The sequence below is a fragment of the Girardinichthys multiradiatus genome, chromosome 22 (assembly GCF_021462225.1).
Source record: "Girardinichthys multiradiatus isolate DD_20200921_A chromosome 22, DD_fGirMul_XY1, whole genome shotgun sequence".
Lineage (NCBI taxonomy): Eukaryota > Metazoa > Chordata > Actinopteri > Cyprinodontiformes > Goodeidae > Girardinichthys > Girardinichthys multiradiatus.
This window is the reverse complement of record NC_061814.1, coordinates 38,353,700-38,373,142: the sequence shown is the minus strand read 5'-3', so window position 1 is coordinate 38,373,142 and position 19,443 is coordinate 38,353,700. Positions and strand designations below refer to the sequence as shown.

The 19,443-nt window shown below is 41.7% G+C and overlaps 1 protein-coding gene across 1 annotated transcript in view; it reads left to right on the top strand.

Annotated features, from left to right (window-relative positions):
• ttc7a (tetratricopeptide repeat domain 7A) overlaps positions 1–19,443 on the top strand; it is a 74,211-nt gene that overhangs the window by 9,750 nt on the left and 45,018 nt on the right. The window contains exons 5-12 of the mRNA XM_047351310.1: positions 6,454–6,584; positions 6,659–6,783; positions 8,701–8,779; positions 8,924–9,093; positions 12,726–12,789; positions 12,932–13,069; positions 14,252–14,335; positions 15,162–15,266. Coding sequence (XP_047207266.1) covers positions 6,454–6,584; positions 6,659–6,783; positions 8,701–8,779; positions 8,924–9,093; positions 12,726–12,789; positions 12,932–13,069; positions 14,252–14,335; positions 15,162–15,266 — 896 coding nt within the window. The remainder of the gene's footprint in view (positions 1–6,453; positions 6,585–6,658; positions 6,784–8,700; positions 8,780–8,923; positions 9,094–12,725; positions 12,790–12,931; positions 13,070–14,251; positions 14,336–15,161; positions 15,267–19,443) is intronic.

The following is a 19,443-nucleotide window of genomic DNA, read 5'->3' as shown; positions in this document are numbered from 1 at the left end:
TACCTAAAAAGAACTATCTGGCTTGTTGTTTAGTGCTTCCATGAAACCTGTTTCTTGATGGGAATTTAAGATGAAGCCCCTAGTTTTGTTGGGATGAAAGTTTCTGCAAACTGTGAAAAAAAACTGTGATGTTGACATGTTGATTTAGAATTAGCTGTTTTTACACATCTGAACTGCTCAAAATGAAATATTGCAAGAACTGGACATGGTGCCTGCAGAATTTTAATCCATCCTTGTGCCTTGCCAACCCACCTTCCATCCATCCATCTGCCTATCTATGAAGCCATCCTCCTCTGCTTATCTAAGTTCCTTTTGCAACAGGTCTAGGAGGGAATCTCAACTATCCCAGACCAAAATAATGCACTTATTACTGAGGACAAAGCTCCAATCCATCTATCAAGCTCCCACCCCATACCTTCATTCATACACAGGAGGGCAGAGACTGACCCCCAGCCTGGAGGGGAACCATGGCTCCAGTCTTAGAGGAGCTGACTCTCAATCCTGTATGCTTCACACAGCAAACCGCTCCATGATGCTGAAGTTCATAAAAACAAGTTCCCAAAAATAAAGATGAGATTCTAAGGTCAACCACATACCCTCCGGTCCACGACTGCACCTTGAGACCCAGTCTATTAAAACCACAAACAAGACCAAAGACAAGGGCAGCAATGAAGGACGCCAAGCTGTACCAGAACTTAGTTCAACTTTATGCAGAGCATGCAAACACAGCTCTTATTTTGGTGACACAGAGACCTCATAGCCAATACAAGTGACCCTGACACCCTTCACTAAGTGGAGCTTTCTGTTTGAATGTTGGACTTAACATTCGTACCTCAGTTACTCTGGGAGTAGTAAGCAGCTTAACAGATTTCAAATTAAGTTGGTCTCTTTTAATAATTTACTCTCTTTAGTACGTTAACTTTGAAGATTATGTCTCACAGGTAATGAAAACCCAAAATTTGTTTTCCCAAAACATTGGTATATAGAAAAATAAAGTATATTTAAATTAAATAATATAATACAAAATAAAGAAAGGACTCTCCACACAGAAATGCTGCTCCCCAGTATCTCCATGTACAGTACAGTATATACATTCAGTACTTGGTCAGGGCTCCTCTTGCATGAATTACTGCATCAATACAGTGTGGCATGGAGAAGATCAGCCTGTGGCTTTGCCGAGGTGTTCAGGAGGTCCAGGTTGCTTTAATAGTGGCCTTCAGCTCGTCTGCATTATCTGCTCTGGTGTCTCTTATGTTCTTCTTGACAATACTCCATTGTTTCTCAATGGTGTTCAGGTCAGACCAGTTTCCTGGCTAATCAGTCACACTGATACAAAGGTCATAGCAGGTATAGGTGTCTGTGGCAGTGTGGGCAGCTGCCAAGTCCTGCTAGAAGATGAAATCAGCATCTCCAAAAAAGAAGAAAGCATGAAGTGCCTTGTTGCTAAGTACCTTTTTTTCTGCCAAAATTCTTCCTTCCACTAAACTTTCCATCAATATGCATGGATACAACACTCTGTGAACTGCTGTCTTTATTGCCTTTTCTAGACAGTGAATATCCAGGGCTAGATGAAAACATAACATTTCTGCTATAAAAATCCTCTTTTTATTGGTCTTATTTAATGTTTTTCCTCAATTTTGTCTTTTCATTTGCTATAAGCCATAATTATCACAATTAACAGAATTAAATGCTTGAAATATATGACTATGTGAAATTAATCTACATAAAATATACATAAATAAGTAATTATTTATTGCATTTATTTACTGAAGTGATCATCACTGTAAAGCAAAGCTATTAAAAAATTTTTTGTAAGACTACAGTGCATCAGTTGGAAGATGTGTTATTTATATAAAAAAAAAAGAACAAGCACAACCAAACTTCTGTTTCCTTTTCTGGTGAATTAAAGAACGGGTAAAACCAAACTGACCTTGAATGTGGATCTGAGGTGCACAGGCTGGACTGATGGGACATGGCTGGAAACCGTCAGCTTGATCGGGGAGAAAGTCGGGTCAAGGAGCGCTTGATGTTTTTCCAAGGGCTGAGTCCTAATCTAAGCTTGTGAATGTGAAAGAAGAAATAAATCAGAGTGTAAAATGGGACAATTTTAGGTTAGGTTTTGCATCTGTAGGGTGAAGAAGTTTGACATTTTTCCAGGCAGATGCGATCTAAAGCGTTTTTGTCCGTTGCGACACTCTGAACGCTGGCCTCACTAAAGGCCATAGATCACCTTAACAGAACACTCGAGCTCAGTGTAATCTTGTTTCACTCATCATCATTATGTCATTACCCTCCCTGTTTCCTGATAATCGGACATGACCTCATGCTCATGAAACATTAAGGAATATTACTGCAATAACTGTCAGATTTAGATTTCCTTTGCTTGTTTTGATTCCCCCTGAATGATATTTACTGTAGGCCGCAGCAGAAGCTCCTTTTCAGGCCTCTCTGTGGGATATGAAGATTGTTGCTGTGGGAATCAAGTCAGACATGGATGATGTCTGACGGCTGGCAGCTGTCTGCTTATTTGATTTCGTCTGGCGTCCAGCCCTAGGCTGCACAACGCTGCAGGCCTCTTCCCCTCTTGGAAAGTTCTTGAATATTTGTAATAATAGCTCCAGTTTGAGCATCTGGTCTTCAAGAGACCTGATTGCCTGTTTTTCTCTGTGTATCCACTGTCTGTGGATCTGCAAACGCAGCGAGGACTGAAGCAGTTACATCCGAATAACTCCATTAAAGACCAAGGTATTAAAGAATACAGGAATGTTTTTTATTGAAGAATATGGAAACAAACAATCAAGATTATTTGAAGGAACAACTGCAGACAACATTCAATGCCTTGTTGTACATTCGTAGTAAAAATAAAGTACACCCTGTTTAAATTCCACTGTTGTAAAGTTATTGCTGATGGCTTATAATGCTGTTTTGTTTTAAAATATTATTGTTTGATGATCTTGTTCATTATTCAGCCATTTAAAATGTTGAAAATATTTTTTGTGTTCATAGATATAAAAATCTAACACTAGATAAAATACATTGATGACAAATACCATTTGTTTAATTTATTGGTAAAGCTTTCAACAACTTAAACACTAACATATTAACTTTAGGAACAAAGTTTAAATCAGTTTATTTGCAGAGCATAATAATAATAATAATAATAATTATTATAATAAATAAACCAAACATTAATATTAGATTTCATCTGACTGAATTATATCTGTTTAACTTCCACCCATTGGGGAAACGCAGCAGGAGTTTGAAAACAATGTGCCGGGAGTCAGATGTTCTCTCGGGGTTTAGCGCACCTCAACCACCCGGTCAGCTGAAAGCTGGCGAGGCGAGCCGGTTACTGGGGCACCGGATGAACACATCGGCGCATTTATGCAATTAAGCGATATCTTGATAAACTGATCAGATATTTTAGGTTTACACAACTACATTCTCGTCTAAAAACATTGTTAAAGTTCAGTTGTTTCACAGAATGCGCAATATATCCAATTTTATTCACAACTTCTCTCTCTCCTCCGGCTGCTTCCGGTTGAACAATCTACTTCGACCCGTAATGAATCATGGGATAGGGTGGGACACGGAGGATACACTGGACCCATCCTTCAAATCTGGGGATAAGAAGGACGCATTTGTTGGAACGTTGGAGATTGGACCGCATTCATCGCCTGATCCAGGACGTTATCGGCCTACAAATGCGTCCTTCAAAGGATGCAGTCCTGAATTTGGACACAGCGATAGTGAATGACATCCGTGAATCAGTAAATCTGTGTTTGATTAATCTGTGGCTTCAAGAACCCGGATGTATGACACAAAAAACAGAATTTTGGAACTGAAAGTGAAAGTAATCAAACTGAATTTTCAATACGAAGCAAAGCAATTTTCAAAGCAAACAAATTCAGTTTTAAACCATTATATTCAGTTTCAGTTTAGTGAAATTCATTTTCAAACCAGTGGATTTAATTTCAAATTACACAAATACAGATTCAGTCTGAGCAATTCAAATTCATCCTCAGGTGATCAATCTGAGGATGATCAGTTCTTTAACTGTCAGCAGCATCTGGATGGCACATTTTCCTCTTGAATCCTATTAAAGCAGCGAGGGTGTACTTAGTGTTTCATTCTTTGCTTTAACACTTTGTTTTTGTGTGGCTGATTTTACATTAAATTCATTTAAAACCCGAAAAATAAATATATATACAGTAAAGACCAAAAGTTTGGACACACCTTCTCATTCAAAGAGTTTTCTTTATTTTCAAGACTATGAATATTGTAGCTTTACACTGAAGGCATCAAAACTATGAATTAACACATGTGGAATTATATACTGAACAAAAAAGTGGGAAACAACTGAAAATATGTCTTATATTCTAGGTTCTTCAAAGTAGCCACCTCTTGCTTTGATTACTGCTCCGCACACTCTTGGCATTCTGTTGATGAGCTTCAAGAGGTAGTCACCTGAAATGGTTTTCCAACAGTCTTGAAGGAGTTCCCAGAGATGATTAGCACTTGTTGGCCCTTTTGCCTTCACACTGCGGTCCAGCTCACCCCAAACCATCTTGATTGGGTTCAGGTCCGGTGACTGTGGAGGCCAGGTCATCTGGCGCAGCACCCCATCACTCTCCTTCTTGGTCAAATAGCCCTTACACAGCCTGGAGGTGTGTTTGGGGTCATTGTCCTGTTGAAAAATAAATGATGGTCCAACTAAACGCAAACCGGATGGAATAGCATGCCGCGGCAAGATGCTGTGGTAGCCATGCTGGTTCAGTATGCCTTCAATTTTGAATAAATCCCCAACAGTGTCACCAGCAAAGCACCCCCACACCATCACACCTCCTCCTCCATGCTTCATGGTGGGAACCAGGCATCTAGAGTCCATCCGTTTACCTCTTCTGCGCCGCACAAAGACACGGTAGTTGGAACCAAAGATCTCAAACTTGGACTCATCAGACCAAAGCACAGGTTTCCACTGGTCTAATGTCCATTCCTTGTGTTCTTTAGCCCAAACAAGTCTCTTCTGCTTGTTGCCTGTCCTCAGCAGTGGTTTCCTAGCAGCTATTTTACCATGAAGGCCTGATTCACACAGTCTCCTCTTAACAGTTGTTCTAGAGATGTGTCTGCTGCTAGAACTCTGTGTGGCATTGACCTGTTCTCTAATCTGAGCTGCTGTTAACCTGCGATTTCTGAGGCTGGTGACTCGGATGAACTTATCGTCCCCAGCAGAGGTGACTCTTGGTCTTCCTTTCCTGGGGCGGTCCTCATGTGAGCCAGTTTCTTTGTAGCGCTTGATGGTTTTTGCGACTGCACTTGGGGACACTTTCAAAGTTTTCCCAATTGTTCAAACTGACTGACCTTCATTTCTTAAAGTAATGATGGCCACTTGTTTTTCTTTACTTAGCTGCTTTTTTCTTGCCATAATACAAATTCTAAAGGTCTATTCAGTAGGACTATCAGCTGTGTACTGTATCCACCTCCTGCACAAGACAACTGATGGTCCCAACCCCATTTATAAGGCTTGAAATCCCACTTATTAAACCTGACAGGGCACACCTGTGAAGTGAAAACCATTTCAGGTGACCTCCTCTTGAAGCTCATCAACAGAATGCCAAGAGTGTGCGGAGCAGTAATCAAAGCAAAAGGTGGCTACTTTGAAGAACCTAGAATATAAGACATATTTTCAGTTGTTTCCCACTTTTTTGTTCAGTATATAATTCCACATGTGTTAATTCATAGTTTTGATGCCTTCAGTGTGAAGCTACAATATTCATAGTCAGAAATTAAAGACAACTCTTTGAATGAGAAGGTGTGTCCAAACTTTTGGTCTGTACTGTATGTAAATAAAAACGATTTCTTTTCTGTGAGAATACGAATTTACATCAGCGACTTGGCATCACGTGATCTCAGGCTAGTTAACCCCATAGGAAAAACACCACATCATTTGTTATTATGATCTAATATGTAAAATGCTAGAGTTGAAAGAGTGTGTACTTTCTTTTTTCTGTGACTGTCAGTTATTGCATTGATTTGTGAGAGACAAAATGCAAGGGATATGGAGCCAAATAAGACCGAAATAATTAGGAAAACTGATTGTATGTCTAATCAAAGCTGGAAGCAACTGTAAAACTATCGAGAATAAATAAAAATTGCAAATTAACTAAGGGTGTGAATTTTTATTCCTTTTTGTCCATAAAAGTTGAAAATATTAAAAAGAAGAGGAAAGGACGAAGTCCATAGGTTGGGTTTATGGTTCTAGTGATGGAGGATATGCAGAAGCTGGATGTGACATAGGGTGAGATGGAGGCAGATTATTTGCTCAACTTCTGAAGAGCAAAAACTGTTTGCAGCTTAACATGTTCCTAAAGATTATGCCTTTCTGTGTGTCACACTTCCCCTAACTGTTTGATAAACCACCCTTCATGACCATGGTCTCTCCATACATTGCAGGTCTGTCTCTGGACCACCAGGCCCTGTCTGCGGTGTCTCGTATTCGTCTTTCAGAGAGAGAGGAGGAGAGTCTGACCTGCTTCCTCAGGGCGTGTGACGCAGCCCTGTCCTACCTGCAGGAGCTCGATAAGGTGGGCCTTCATACATTCTAAGTATGCATGACATGCATGCGTGTTTACATGAGAAGACCTGTTTATGTTTTCAGATGGTAACTACTCCTCATGCCAAAATGACCAAAGCCAGCCTCCTTTCTACACATGTAGACATCGACCTGGGCTACTTCCTGCAGGCGGCTCTGCAGAGCGCTTACCTCTGTCTGCTGCAGAGGGGGTGAGTGCAGCAGAAATACAGTAAACTCTTTCTGCAATGTCTGGAAATTTTAGCAAAAGAAGAGAATTCGCTTTTTTGTTTAATCATTTTACAAATGTCAGTTTGCAGTTAAACATTATAATCTAATATATAAATATATAATTTTTTAAAGCAAAAGCATTTTCTATACTGATTTATATTTAAATGCCGTTCTTTATCTTTGATTTGACAAAAGTTACATCTTGATTTTAGCTTTTTCAGCCTCTGGACCGCTTTAGACCAGGGTTTTAAACTGGACAAGTGGTTCATGAACCAAAGAAAGCATTAAAATGTATTAAAACAAAGGTTTTAGAGAGCACAAATTATACTTTGGGTAAAGGCAGAGGTAATAAACCATAGCATGACACACCAGCACACCAACCCTATGTATCCCTAGTAATTTTCAAACTTTAATGAACTAAAACCTGATTTTTGATCAAATATATTTAATGATACAAGTTATACTAATAAAACAGCACAACTGAGACTGTTTTAGGAAAAGAAAACACTTGTCCGTGCCTATTTTATCATTTATTGCTGGGCTGAACGTACTGAACCACAGTGGATCTCAAACGCCCGGGGTCAGTGTCAGTCTCATACGTCCACATATCCCTGAAAAGGTTCCAGGTTTTTGAGACATAAAAATTGAGACCATGATAAATATCAAAATCTTTTCCCCCTTTAATTTATTTATTGGGTACAATTCCACTAAAAAATAAAATCTGTTAAAGGGGAAATAAAAAAGCTGCAATACCCTGGTTGCTGAAGTGTGTGCATGCTTCGACTAAAACTCTGTTGAGGCACCTTTTGGTTAAATTCAGTGTTCAGTTTCCTTTGGTTGGAGTTTATCAGCATCCCACAGCTTGGTAGTTGGAGATTGCGAGGACCTATTCTAGTGACACCACAGGTTTTGGGTTGAAACGGACTGGTTTATAACATCTCCACCTTGATACTGAAGAACAGTGACCCACAGCATGATGCTTCCCTCAACAGGTTTCACAGTGGGCATTCTGCTCCATTGGTGAAGTTCAGAGTTGTATTTTTGGAATTGTGGCTCAAAGTTCAAGTTTGGTTTCATCAGTTTTCTTTCTTTAATTCTTAGCCCAGACATATGGATAATACAGCAGAACCAGTACTTCCTGTCCAGCTTCAGTCATTCCTGTCCAGTTTCCATATATATTTTGATGTTTTGTAATTTCTCTGCAAACCATGACTAAGGGATGCAAATGAGCAAACAGAGCAATGCTACTGGGACAGTTGAACTTTAATTCTGGTTGGTTACATTCACTATAATTTATGAAAGGTGTGAACCAAAGCATTTAACTTCAGCATTCAAAGTCTTAGGTTAAGGGAGTGCACATTGTATTTTTGCTCATACCTGAATTGTTTGTTTTTGGTACAGGATGTCAGAATAAAGGGGAATGGTCTTATTTTTAATTTCAAAACCCTTGAATATTAACAGGGATTTGTAGGCCTTTGAGAGCCCCTTTACATGTGGCTTTGTGAACTGATACTGTATGTAAACATACAGCTGTTAGGATCTCTGAGCTCTGGCAATCTGTGTTAACTTTAAGCTTTGGGACAAAGACAAAAGGATGTGACCTTGATTTTGAACCAGTAGGTGTCAGTGTTGCATTAAGATAAAAATAACTAAAGGCTCCTTCTAAGGAAGGCCTTGTGTTTAGTTTAAATCCCCTTGTGTGTTTTAATTTGATTAGCTGGCAGACCTTTATCCACCAGGTCCTCTCACTCTGTATGTGTAAATGGAAATACCTCTGCTGTTTTACATTACCTGTCTGAATACTCTGATGTGTTCATTTATTATTACTCAATCTTTAACACCAATGCATCACACTGACATAAGCCCAATGTGTGTGTGTGTGTGTGTGTGTGTGTTAGTCATCTTGCGCAGGGTGCTCATCAGCTGCGTAGGGTACTCAGGGTGGTGGAGTCGCGAGGGTCTCAGAGCTTCAGGAAGGTGAGGGAGCCATCATGCTTTCACAAACATCATACACTGAAATCATGCAAGTAAAACATTTCAAAAGAAGCATTTGATGTGATTTCTACCAGAATTTGATACTGCGTTAATATTCTGGGATTTGTTTTTGTTCTTGCATCCCAGTGTGCAGCCATAAAGCTAGCACAGGTGCTGCTGACCTCTGTGAGTGAGGGCAGCTACTGGCCCCCACAGGGCCCCCCACCTGCAGTGTGGCTCCAGAGAGAGGGAGCCGCAGCCTCCAAAGACGCCATGTACCCCACCATTAAACCGCCACTACGTTACAGCACAGATTGGTAGGTATTAGCTTTGTTTTTCCAAGACAGTTCATGTTTCCCTCTTAATCTTGTTATAATTCTCCTCCAGTCTGTTTGCTCATCAGGCCACTAACCTGAGTACGTAAAGAGGCTAATGAATTTGGTGTCTGGGTTTTAGTACTATACCAATGAAATAAGGAGCTACAGTATGTCTGATTTCAGTTTTATTTATCACTTATGCTTTTAGGAACGTTTTTCACATGTTCTCACATTACAAACACCAACATCAATGTATTTAACTGGGGTTTTATGTTATAGACCAACACAAAGTAGAGCATAATTTTGAGGTGGGGGAAAAAGGTTACATCGTTTTTGAAACCTTTTACAAATAAAAATGTAAAAAGTGCTCTGTGCATTTGTTTTGATCCCCACTGAGGCAATACGTTTGCCCCTTTTTAGCCGGCGCAGCTCCGCTCCACCTGACTTTGCTCTACTCGGTATGGTACCAGTTGTGTTTCCACTGACCCACCGATGGCTGAAGCTCCACCTCCAGATTCAGAGGACCCGCCCTCCCGTTTGGAAAAGGGGCATTTGTAGACCTTTTGCTGCAGTTACAGCTGCAAGATTTTTAGACTATGTCTCTGTCAGCTTTGTACAGCTAGAGGCTGAAAAACATTTTTGTTATTCTTTCAAAAATAACTCGAGCTCAGTCCAATTGGACGGAGAGTGTCTGTGAACATCAAAGTCTTGCCACAGATCTCAGTTGTATTTAGGTTTGGACTTTGAATAGGCCATTCTAAGTCATCAGTATGGTTGGATCTTAATTATTCAATTGTCACTCTGGCCAGATGTTTAGGGTCCTCCACCCCCAGTCTCTAGTCTTCTAAGGCCTCTGACAGGTTTTCTTCCAGGATAGGCCTGTATTTACCTCCATCCATCTTCCCATCAAGTCTGACCAGTTAACCTGGTTCTGCTGAAGAAAAGCCTCCCCGCAGCATCATGCTGCCACCATCATGTTTTATGGTTGGATCTTGTGTTCAAGGTGTCTATCTCCTACTACGCAAATACTTAGATTATATATAATATGGAGTAGGCAACAAACTTAACCTACTTCCACATGTTTTTTTGTGTCCCCTACATGGATTGTGGCAAACAGAAAAGATGGCTTTTTATGGGTTTCTTTCAACACTGGCTTACTTTTTGCCACACTCAGACTTCTTGCCGCTTAACAGATTCTCTCACCTAAGCTGTGGATTTCTGCAGCTCCTCCAGAGTTACCATGGTCCCCTTTACTGCTTCTAGGATGAATCCTCTTCTTGCTTGGCCCCATTTTACCAAGATGGATTGAAAAGTCCTCTGTGACATGTCCAAAGCTTGGGTTATTATAATAAAACCTAAGCCTGCTTTGAACTTCTCCAACATATCTCCAACCTGTCTACTGTGTTCCTTGGTCTTTATGATGCTTTTAACTAACCTGTGAAGCCTTCACAGAACAACTGTATTTGTTCTGATGTTTTATTACACTGAGGTTGATTTCTGAAGGAAGTTGGTTACATTGGATTTTATTTAGGGGTCTCAAAATTGGCTGAATACAAATATACAGAGGTTGGACAATGAAACTGAAACACCTGGTTTTAGACCACAATAATTTATTAGTATGGTGTAGGGCCTCCTATTGCGGCCAATACAGCGTCAATTCGTCTTGGGAATGACATATACAAGTCCTGCACAGTGGTCAGAGGGATTTTAAGCCATTCTTCTTGCAGGATAGTGGCCAGGTCACTACGTGATACTGGTGGAGGAAAACGTTTCCTGACTCGCTCCTCCAAAACACCCCAAAGTGGCTCAATAATATTTAGATCTGGTGACTGTGCAGGCCATGGGAGATGTTCAACTTCACTTTCATGTTCATCAAACCAATCTTTTACCAGTCTTGCTGTGTGTATTGGTGCATTGTCATCCTGATACATGGCACCGCCTTCAGGATACAATGTTTGAACCATTGGATGCTCATGGTCTTCAAGAATGGTTCGGTAGTCCTTGGCAGTGACGCGCCCATCTAGCACAAGTATTGGGCCAAGGGAATGCCATGATATGGCAGCCCAAACCATCACTGATCCACCCCCATGCTTCACTCTGGGCATGCAACAGTCTGGGTGGTACGCTTCTTTGGGGATTCTCCACACCGTAACTCTCCCGGATGTGGGGAAAACATTAAAGGTGGACTCATCAGAGAACAATACATGTTTCACATTGTCCACAGCCCAAGATTTGCGCTCCTTGCACCATTGAAACCAACGTTTGGCATTGGCATGAGTGACCAAAGGTTTGGCTATAGCAGCCCGGCCGTGTATATTGACCCTGTGGAGCTCCCGACGGACAGTTCTGGTGGAAACAGGAGAGTTGAGGTGCGCATTTAATTCTGCCGTGATTTGGGCAGCCATGGTTTTATGTTTTTTGGATATAATCCGGGTTAGCACCCGAACATCCCTTTCAGACAGCTTCCTCTTGCGTCCACAGTTAATCCTGTTGGATGTGGTTGGTCCTTCTTGGTGGTATGCTGACATTACCCTGGATACCGTAGCTCTTGATACATCACAAAGACTTGCTGTCTTGGTCACAGATGCGCCAGCAAGACGTGCATCAACAATTTGTCCTCTTTTGAACTCTGGTATGTCGCCCATAATGTTGTGTGCATTTCAATATTTTGAGCAAAACTGTGCTCTTACCCTGCTAATTGAACCTTCACACTCTGCTCTTACTGGTGCAATGTGCAATCAATGAAGACTGGCTACCAGGCTGGTCCAATTTAGCCATGAAACCTCCCACACTAAAATGACAGGTGTTTCAGTTTCATTGTCCAACCCCTGTATATCAGTTTTCAGATTTGTCTTTGATCCTCTGTGTTGGTTTGTCAAATTAAATCCCAATGAAATGCATTGAAAATGTGTAACAGTTGAATGGGTGGGAATACTTTGCCATAGTACCATAGTCCTTGGACAGAAAATCAACAGGTCGGACCTCACACAACACTGGAAATTAAATTTTTTGTTCCATATTAGTGAGGCATGACACAAAATGATGCTGTGTATAAAATCTAAGATTGAAATAGACAAAACCCAACACTTTCTCAATCTTGAAAGCACAAGCTTGTTATCCGATCCGCACATCAAACTGTGTCACCTTATTGTTGCTTCATTTCTGCATTTCACTCATTGCAGGGATCCTGCAAACATTGCTTGGGCCCTGTGAGCCATACTTAGTCACCACCACATGACTAATCCTGCCCACACTATCATAAGTGAAGATCTAAATCCATGTCTGAGATTAGCAGGAGTGGAGGAGCAGAATTCCCCCTGAGGAATAGCTATGTGTCAGCGTTGATGATTGCTTTTATGATTACGAAGTGGTTTCAGAAAAGGCTGCGACGATGTCTGCAGATTGTGTTCTTTAATGGGACATAGATGGGGTGTGTGTGTACGTGTGACATCTGAGATGATGCTGTGCAGTGATACATCCGTGGTGGTCTGTATTGTGTTACAACCCCACAGGTGAGACAGAAACCAGACACTCTCGGTAATCCGCTGTTGTTCTGTCTCTGTTTGCGTTTGTGTGAGTGATAATAAATTTCCTGTTTTGGAGTTTTTCCTGTTTTTTTTCTGTCTTGGCAGTTGCTTCTGTCCTCAGGACGTGGTGGAGGAGGCTGTGTTGCTACTGCTCATCACAGAATCGATGGTGAGACACACACACACACACACACACACACACACACACACACACACATTCCTACTGTTCCTTATCGGAGGGCCCAGCAACAGGGACCAGCTGTCCAACTGTATTTTTCCCCCTTCTTCATTCAGTGTCTCCTTCCCAACAGACCAGTGGTCAAGCAGTAATCAGCCGTCTGCCGGACCAGGCCGAGGCTCGCCAGGCCAGCCTGCAGGATGCCACCTCCGTCTATGACATGCTTACCATCGGCATGGCCAGGAGGGGGCAGTACGCCATGCTCTCTGAGGTGTAGTAATAAATACACACACTGTGGTCAATGTGGAGGTCAAAGGTTTCCCAGCACCATCTGTCCGTCATGTTTCTGTTTCCAGATTTTTCTGCTCTGAATACACCTTTGTTTTAAAATCTTGGTTCCCGGTCTAATATGACCCCCACCACAGGGAAATTCTCTGATTAAGTTTTCCTAATTATTTGTCTGAGTTGTGGAAAGCTTCAATTACAGAAAACAAAAAATCACACACACTAGTCAGTACTAGTCAGTATCATGCATCTTTGACGTCATAATAACTTAATAATTTGCAGAATTAATGAATCATTGAGGTCGGTAATCTGCTGTCAAACAGAAAAATCCAGCTGTAATTCTTGCATTCACTTTGTTTTAGATGGTATAAAACTAAACACCAGTTTACTTTAAACATGCCTGCAAAGTATTTGAAAGACAGTTGAAATGTTTTTTTTTTTCATGCACATAATCATGATTTCTAATGAAATGTGCATAAAATAGTATTGACTATTGTTGAGAATATCCAAAATAGAATCAACGTGTACATTCTTTTCTTTTAAAAAATGCTGAAGTTGTTTGTTTTATAATCATTCAACCCTGGAAGAACCATCCAAATGAATTTATTAAAAGCCCAAAATTACATTCATGCCAATGCTAAGTATATAACCGTATATAACCCCTCCAGTGAGTTCTGGGTCTGCCTTTCCATAGAATCCCCACCTCAATGTGGGTAAAGAAGACTTTCATGGTAGTGTCTCCCACAAAATAAGAGGAACTGAAAACCTGAATTGGGGCAAACATGGACCTCACACAGTGATGGCATACCGTTCTACTCTCCTGGAAACAGGCCTAGCTGGGGAAGGGGGTAGAGCCCTGTCTTTCCATTTAAAGCATAATATTTAATCATAACATCAGACGGACCTTTTTTCCTGCTTGATTGACAACCTCTGACTGAGCGAAACCCCACTCATGTCAATCACATCAATGTGCACTGGAACAGCACAGAGTGGGCGCTGAGCGTTGACTGACAAGCACTTTCAAGCTCATTTACTTCAAGAAGAACATCAAGAAGGATGACATAGTCGAACCTTTCAGAGGACCCAACACTCTCTGTGTGCTCTCTGGGCTCAAACCTCTTCCTGAACATCATGCATGACCGAAACATGTTTGTGTGTCTGCTCGTAGTGCCTGGAGCGAGCCATGAAGTTTTCATTCAACGAGTTCCACCTCTGGCACCAGCTGGGCCTGTCACTCATGGCAGCCGGAAAGGTGAGCTTATTTCTCCTTATATATCAACACTCACACCCAATGGAGACATTTGCCTTCTGTCCTACTATTCACTGAAGTCTGTCTCCACCCTCATGTCCCACACGTGCAGGAAATAGCTCAGCACACATTTTAAATTGTGTGAATGCAACCTTTATCTGAAAAAGTATCTGCTTTTTTTTAAATCTAAAACATTGCAAAGTCTTTACTGGAATAATTGGAATAACCAGAATAAGTCCAGTTACCCCCTTTATGTCTCTATCTCTCTGTGTGTCAGTGTGGCCTTGTGTGAAAAATTGATCTGTGCTGTGGAATAAAGTGACACCTTTGATCAATGGGGATCTCTAGAAATAGTCTGCCCCCTAAAAGGAGAGGGGGCCGCCTCGGAGTCGTCAGATCCGCTTTTATCCAGGGCTTGCCCTGGTGTGTGTGTGTGTGTGTGTGTGTGTGTGTGTAACATTGTGTGGATCAGTCCCTGACGGGACAACAACATTGTGTGGACATTTTGCCTGGTCCACACGAGGGAAAATGTGGGTTAGCGGTTAGGTTTAGAACTAAGGGATGAATTGAGTTTAGGTTAGGTTTAGGGTAAGGGTCAGGGTTAGACAATAAATGGAGGTCAATGGAAGGTCCCTATAAGGATATGAAAACACCGTGTGTTTGTGTGTGTGTGTGTGTGTGCATGCAGGAGGTCCATTAATGATTGACCTACATGTGTTAAGTGACGGTGTGCCTAAATGGGTCTATTAAGGCTGTGTGAGGACAGCGTGTAGTACATTCACTGTTCGGCTGTTTGTCATTTCTTCTTGTGTTTGTATGTGTTTTGCAGTGGGTCGGTGCCATGTCTGTGTTTAAAGAATGTGCCAGGATGAGACCAGACGACCCTTCGTTGTCCCTGCTGGCTACTAAAATCTGCATCGGTCAACTGCACTGGGTGAATGCACTCTAATACCTGCATATTAGCACATGAAATTCACACACTGAAATGCATTTAGCTGAGGTTCCTTACCTGGTGTAATTACAGAGTCAATTAACAGTGCCATTTAAAAGCACTCATATCCCCTTAAGCCTTTCACATTTTGTTCCATTAAAACCAAATGCTTGAATATATTTGTTATTGCAGACCAACACAAATACCCACAAGTGACTGTTCCTCTTTAAAAATGAGCAAACACAAGCTCATTTGAATTGAATAAGGAGCACATGTGACCAACATATCAATTCAATTCAATTCAAAGATACTTTATTGATCCCCGAGGGGAAATTAGAATTCCAGTACAACCCATCCAAACATACATCATGACACAAGACAAGGGGGGACGGGTCACCGAGGCTTTGCTGCCCACTCACAGGCGCTGCTCATATTTCACACTTTATCCTTAGCAGGATACAGTTTGAGATTGCAAAAAACCTCAGCACAAAGAAGCAACAAGTTTACAAAGCAGCATCATGCCGGGAACGGTGAAGGTGGTGTGAGGGGGTGCATATGTTTATCTTGAGCATGTGTATGTGTGTAATTGAGTGTGTGCAAGTGAGTCCATGAATCACTGTCAAAGAGGCCATTGTTCTTGATGATACGTTGGAATGTTCATCAACCGGCCACAAAGTTCTGAGCGGGTCCACAGATGTCCTCAGGGAAGGGAGGGGGCAGAGGGAGCAGAGGGTCATGTTTACATAATTTCACCCCTGAGTCCAGGAACCGCAACCTGCCTGCGATCCTGTGTAAGGATCACATTAAGTCTGCGATTCAGCTCACGTAACATCTCAGTCTGAGTGTTGATCGCCTTGAAGATCTCATCATACATGCCAGGCAGCTTCACAATTGCCAGAACAGCCGGTGACATTCTCCGAATTTCTCGATATGCCAGGTAACCGCCGACTCCAAAAAGCGGAAATCCTGATATCAAACATCCAATTATATACATATCTTCCACATCCTCGACTGACATTATCGACAAACACACAATCTTCCACTTCTGCCAGGAGTCCATTGTGTATCCAGAGAAAAACGTCACGTCCGGACAAGACGGTTCTCCTCCACCCTGTCTTCTCGTCGAGAAAAATTGATCAATTGCATTGAGAGACCAGCTGACCAAATCCATAACTCAGAATTTGGAAGATATGTAAAAAGAGGCTCCAAAAAGAAGACAAGACACAGAGCTGAAGCAGGGCAGATATGGGAGGGTGTGGGAGACAGAGAAAAAGCGTCCTCCTCCAACGAGAGCAGAAAGAAAAACAAAATTCATAATATTGCTTGCTCATAACCCTGACAAGGGTGCTAAAGAATCATATTACCACCATTGCAGAGCTTGTTCAACACTGGCAGCAGTTGAGAATTTTAACATGTGTACTAATAACAGTGAGAAAATGGCTTTTGGATCATGGCCTTGTGACAAGAAGGGCAACGAAAAAGCCAATTCTGTCCAAGAAATACATTAAGGACAGACTGAAACTTCACATCAGGGACGGACAGCAGAGGATTGGTGCAAAGCTATTTGACAATTCTTTCCTCTGTTTGTGATTTATTAAACTATTTCTCAAAAGCATAAAGGTTGGGAGCTACTCCAAGTCCTATGTGGTGCTAGCACTGAAGCACCTTGATGCAATGCATGAGTTGGGTTGCTTCTCATCCAAATCAGTGAGCTTCCTCTCCATTCTGCCCAGAAACACTGCCATCAATAAAGAGTGGGATCAATGGAGGCAGCGATAAAATGAGTGAGGGTGAGTCAGAAAGAGAAAGGGTGGCCAGATTAGAACAGAGGAACCAACAGGCGAATGGAGACAGCACATCTGTTAGTGGCTGGAGATCATGGCAGAGACACTAAGGAGCTTAAAGTTTTAATCACAATGGGACACTATGGCCATAGTGCAGTGTGGCATTACAAAAATGGGCCACCATTATCCACTGTCAGCTCCAGTGGACAGTCTGGACTGTAATCTATCCAGCTACATTATGCTCCTTATGTCAGCCTGCAGAGCTGATGAAGCTTTGTGGTCATTTGTTAATATGTCTAAGGTTTCTGTAGAACTCCCATTGGTTCAACAAAAAAGCACAAACCCATGATATCTGCACCAACGGCATGACTGATGATCTGAAAGTAAAGCTGCTTTTCAAAATTCCTGAAGAGCAGCTCTGCAGATCTTCACATCATTCAAGAGAAGAGAAAAAACACGACAACATAATCCTCCTAAGATGTTCGCTGACAGGCTGGCTATTGTGTGTTGACTTCAAACCAGCAAAGGCAGGATTCAGAGTAGTAGAGGGAGAGAGAAAGAGAGCGGGAAGACGAAGATTAGAGGACGAAGGGGAGCATGTCAGAGCAGTCCGCTTCCTGTCAAAGGCATTACCCCTTTACACCCACCTTCCCCACTTGCCTACCCGCCACTAGCCTTTGCGCACACTGTGTGGCACACTTTTTTCTCCAGCTCAGCTGAGCCACGCACCACCTGCAGTCTACTGCTGCCTGTGTGTGGGTGAATGTGTATGTGTTTGTGTGTCTGTGTCTGTGTCCTTCAACAAACTCTGCGCTGTCCTTCAGCTGAATCTGTTCAGACTGTCCTCACTAAACTCACAGCAGGCCCAGACATCAATACTTCATTCCCTGCTGCACCATTTGCTGCACAGTGCACAGGCAGAGCAAGTTTATTTATTTTGCACCTTTCATGCACAAGGTGATTCAAAGTGCTTTAAATTGCATTGCAAAGAGGCTAAATGCAAAATTTAAAAAAATTAATTAAGAGTTAATGCAACAAACAAATAGGAGACGTTTTTCAAGTAGTTTTGTTCCAGAACGGAGGAACATAGAAACTAATTGCTGACTCCCCTTGTTCAGGTCTGATCCTGGGAACTCTAAGTAAACAGGCATCAGATGAACTGAGGGGTTTCCATGGTTCTCAGCTGAACAGGAACTCCAAGATGGATGGATTTAGGACCAAGACTATTCAGTGCCTTAAAGACCAAAAACATTTTCCAAGCAGGGAACCAGAGCAGTTATTTTAAGGACTGCTGGGAAATGTTCCATTTCCTGTTGTTGGTCAGGACTCCGCCAACAGTATTTTCTCTGTTTTCACATGTGTCTTGCCCTTCATATACACTGCTGTTCTGTTTACGCCTTGTGGATGCATCCTATTCATTTCCTCAACTGTTTTCATGTCAAACCTGTCTGCCATGCTAAGGCTGTCATGCCTGCCCATGTCTCACACCTGCTTCTACTACCACCTGGATGTAGTGAGTTTATTTCCATGATTAAAACCTTTTTTTCTCTTCCTGCCTGTCTGCAACCCGGGGTCCGAAAGCCACCACCATCATGACAAACACCGTTACCTTACCCCATCTAACCTGAAATAAAAACATGCCCCAGCTATTTTTTTTCTGTTTTAAGGCGATAGTTGGCTGATTTGGAAAATGTGTGGTTGTTAAAATTTAACTGTGAAACAACAACCACACCAATATGCTATATTGAATAAAAGTGGAATGAGAACAGAGCCTTCAGGAACCCCCGTGATGTTTTATGACTGGGATTTATAGTGGGACAAAAGTAGTCCTTGATGCCAAATGCCAAAAAAATCCCATTTCATCCATCAGAAAATATGGTATTATGTTACCTTAAATACCATTAAAATGTGTCATCAGATGGTGTTTCAGCAGCACAATGATCCGAAACATGTTCAAATTGAGACATTAAGAAATTAAGTTGCATTAAAACATGCAACTGAATAAAACGTATTAGATTTTTATCTTTTCTTCTAGCCCATGGAATTAGTTTTTTAATCAACTACTAGAGACTAAATTGTGTATTTTTGTAAAAACACTTTATATAAACGTTACAATAATATTTCAGTTTCCCTTGAATATTTCTGAAAACAGTAATCATTGAAAACTGAAAGGACATAAGGAAATGAAGCTTAATTCCAAGCAAACTTGGCAAATGAAGCTGATTCTGAACAAAGCTTATTCTGATTCAGTGGACTGCATAGTGCTCACACAGTCCTGATCACAAAATTGTGGATTCAGTTCATTCGTCGTACTCATCATCTTCCGCTTATCCGGGACCGGGTCGCGGGGGCAGCAGACTCAGCAGAGACACCCAGATGTCCCTCTCCCCAGACAC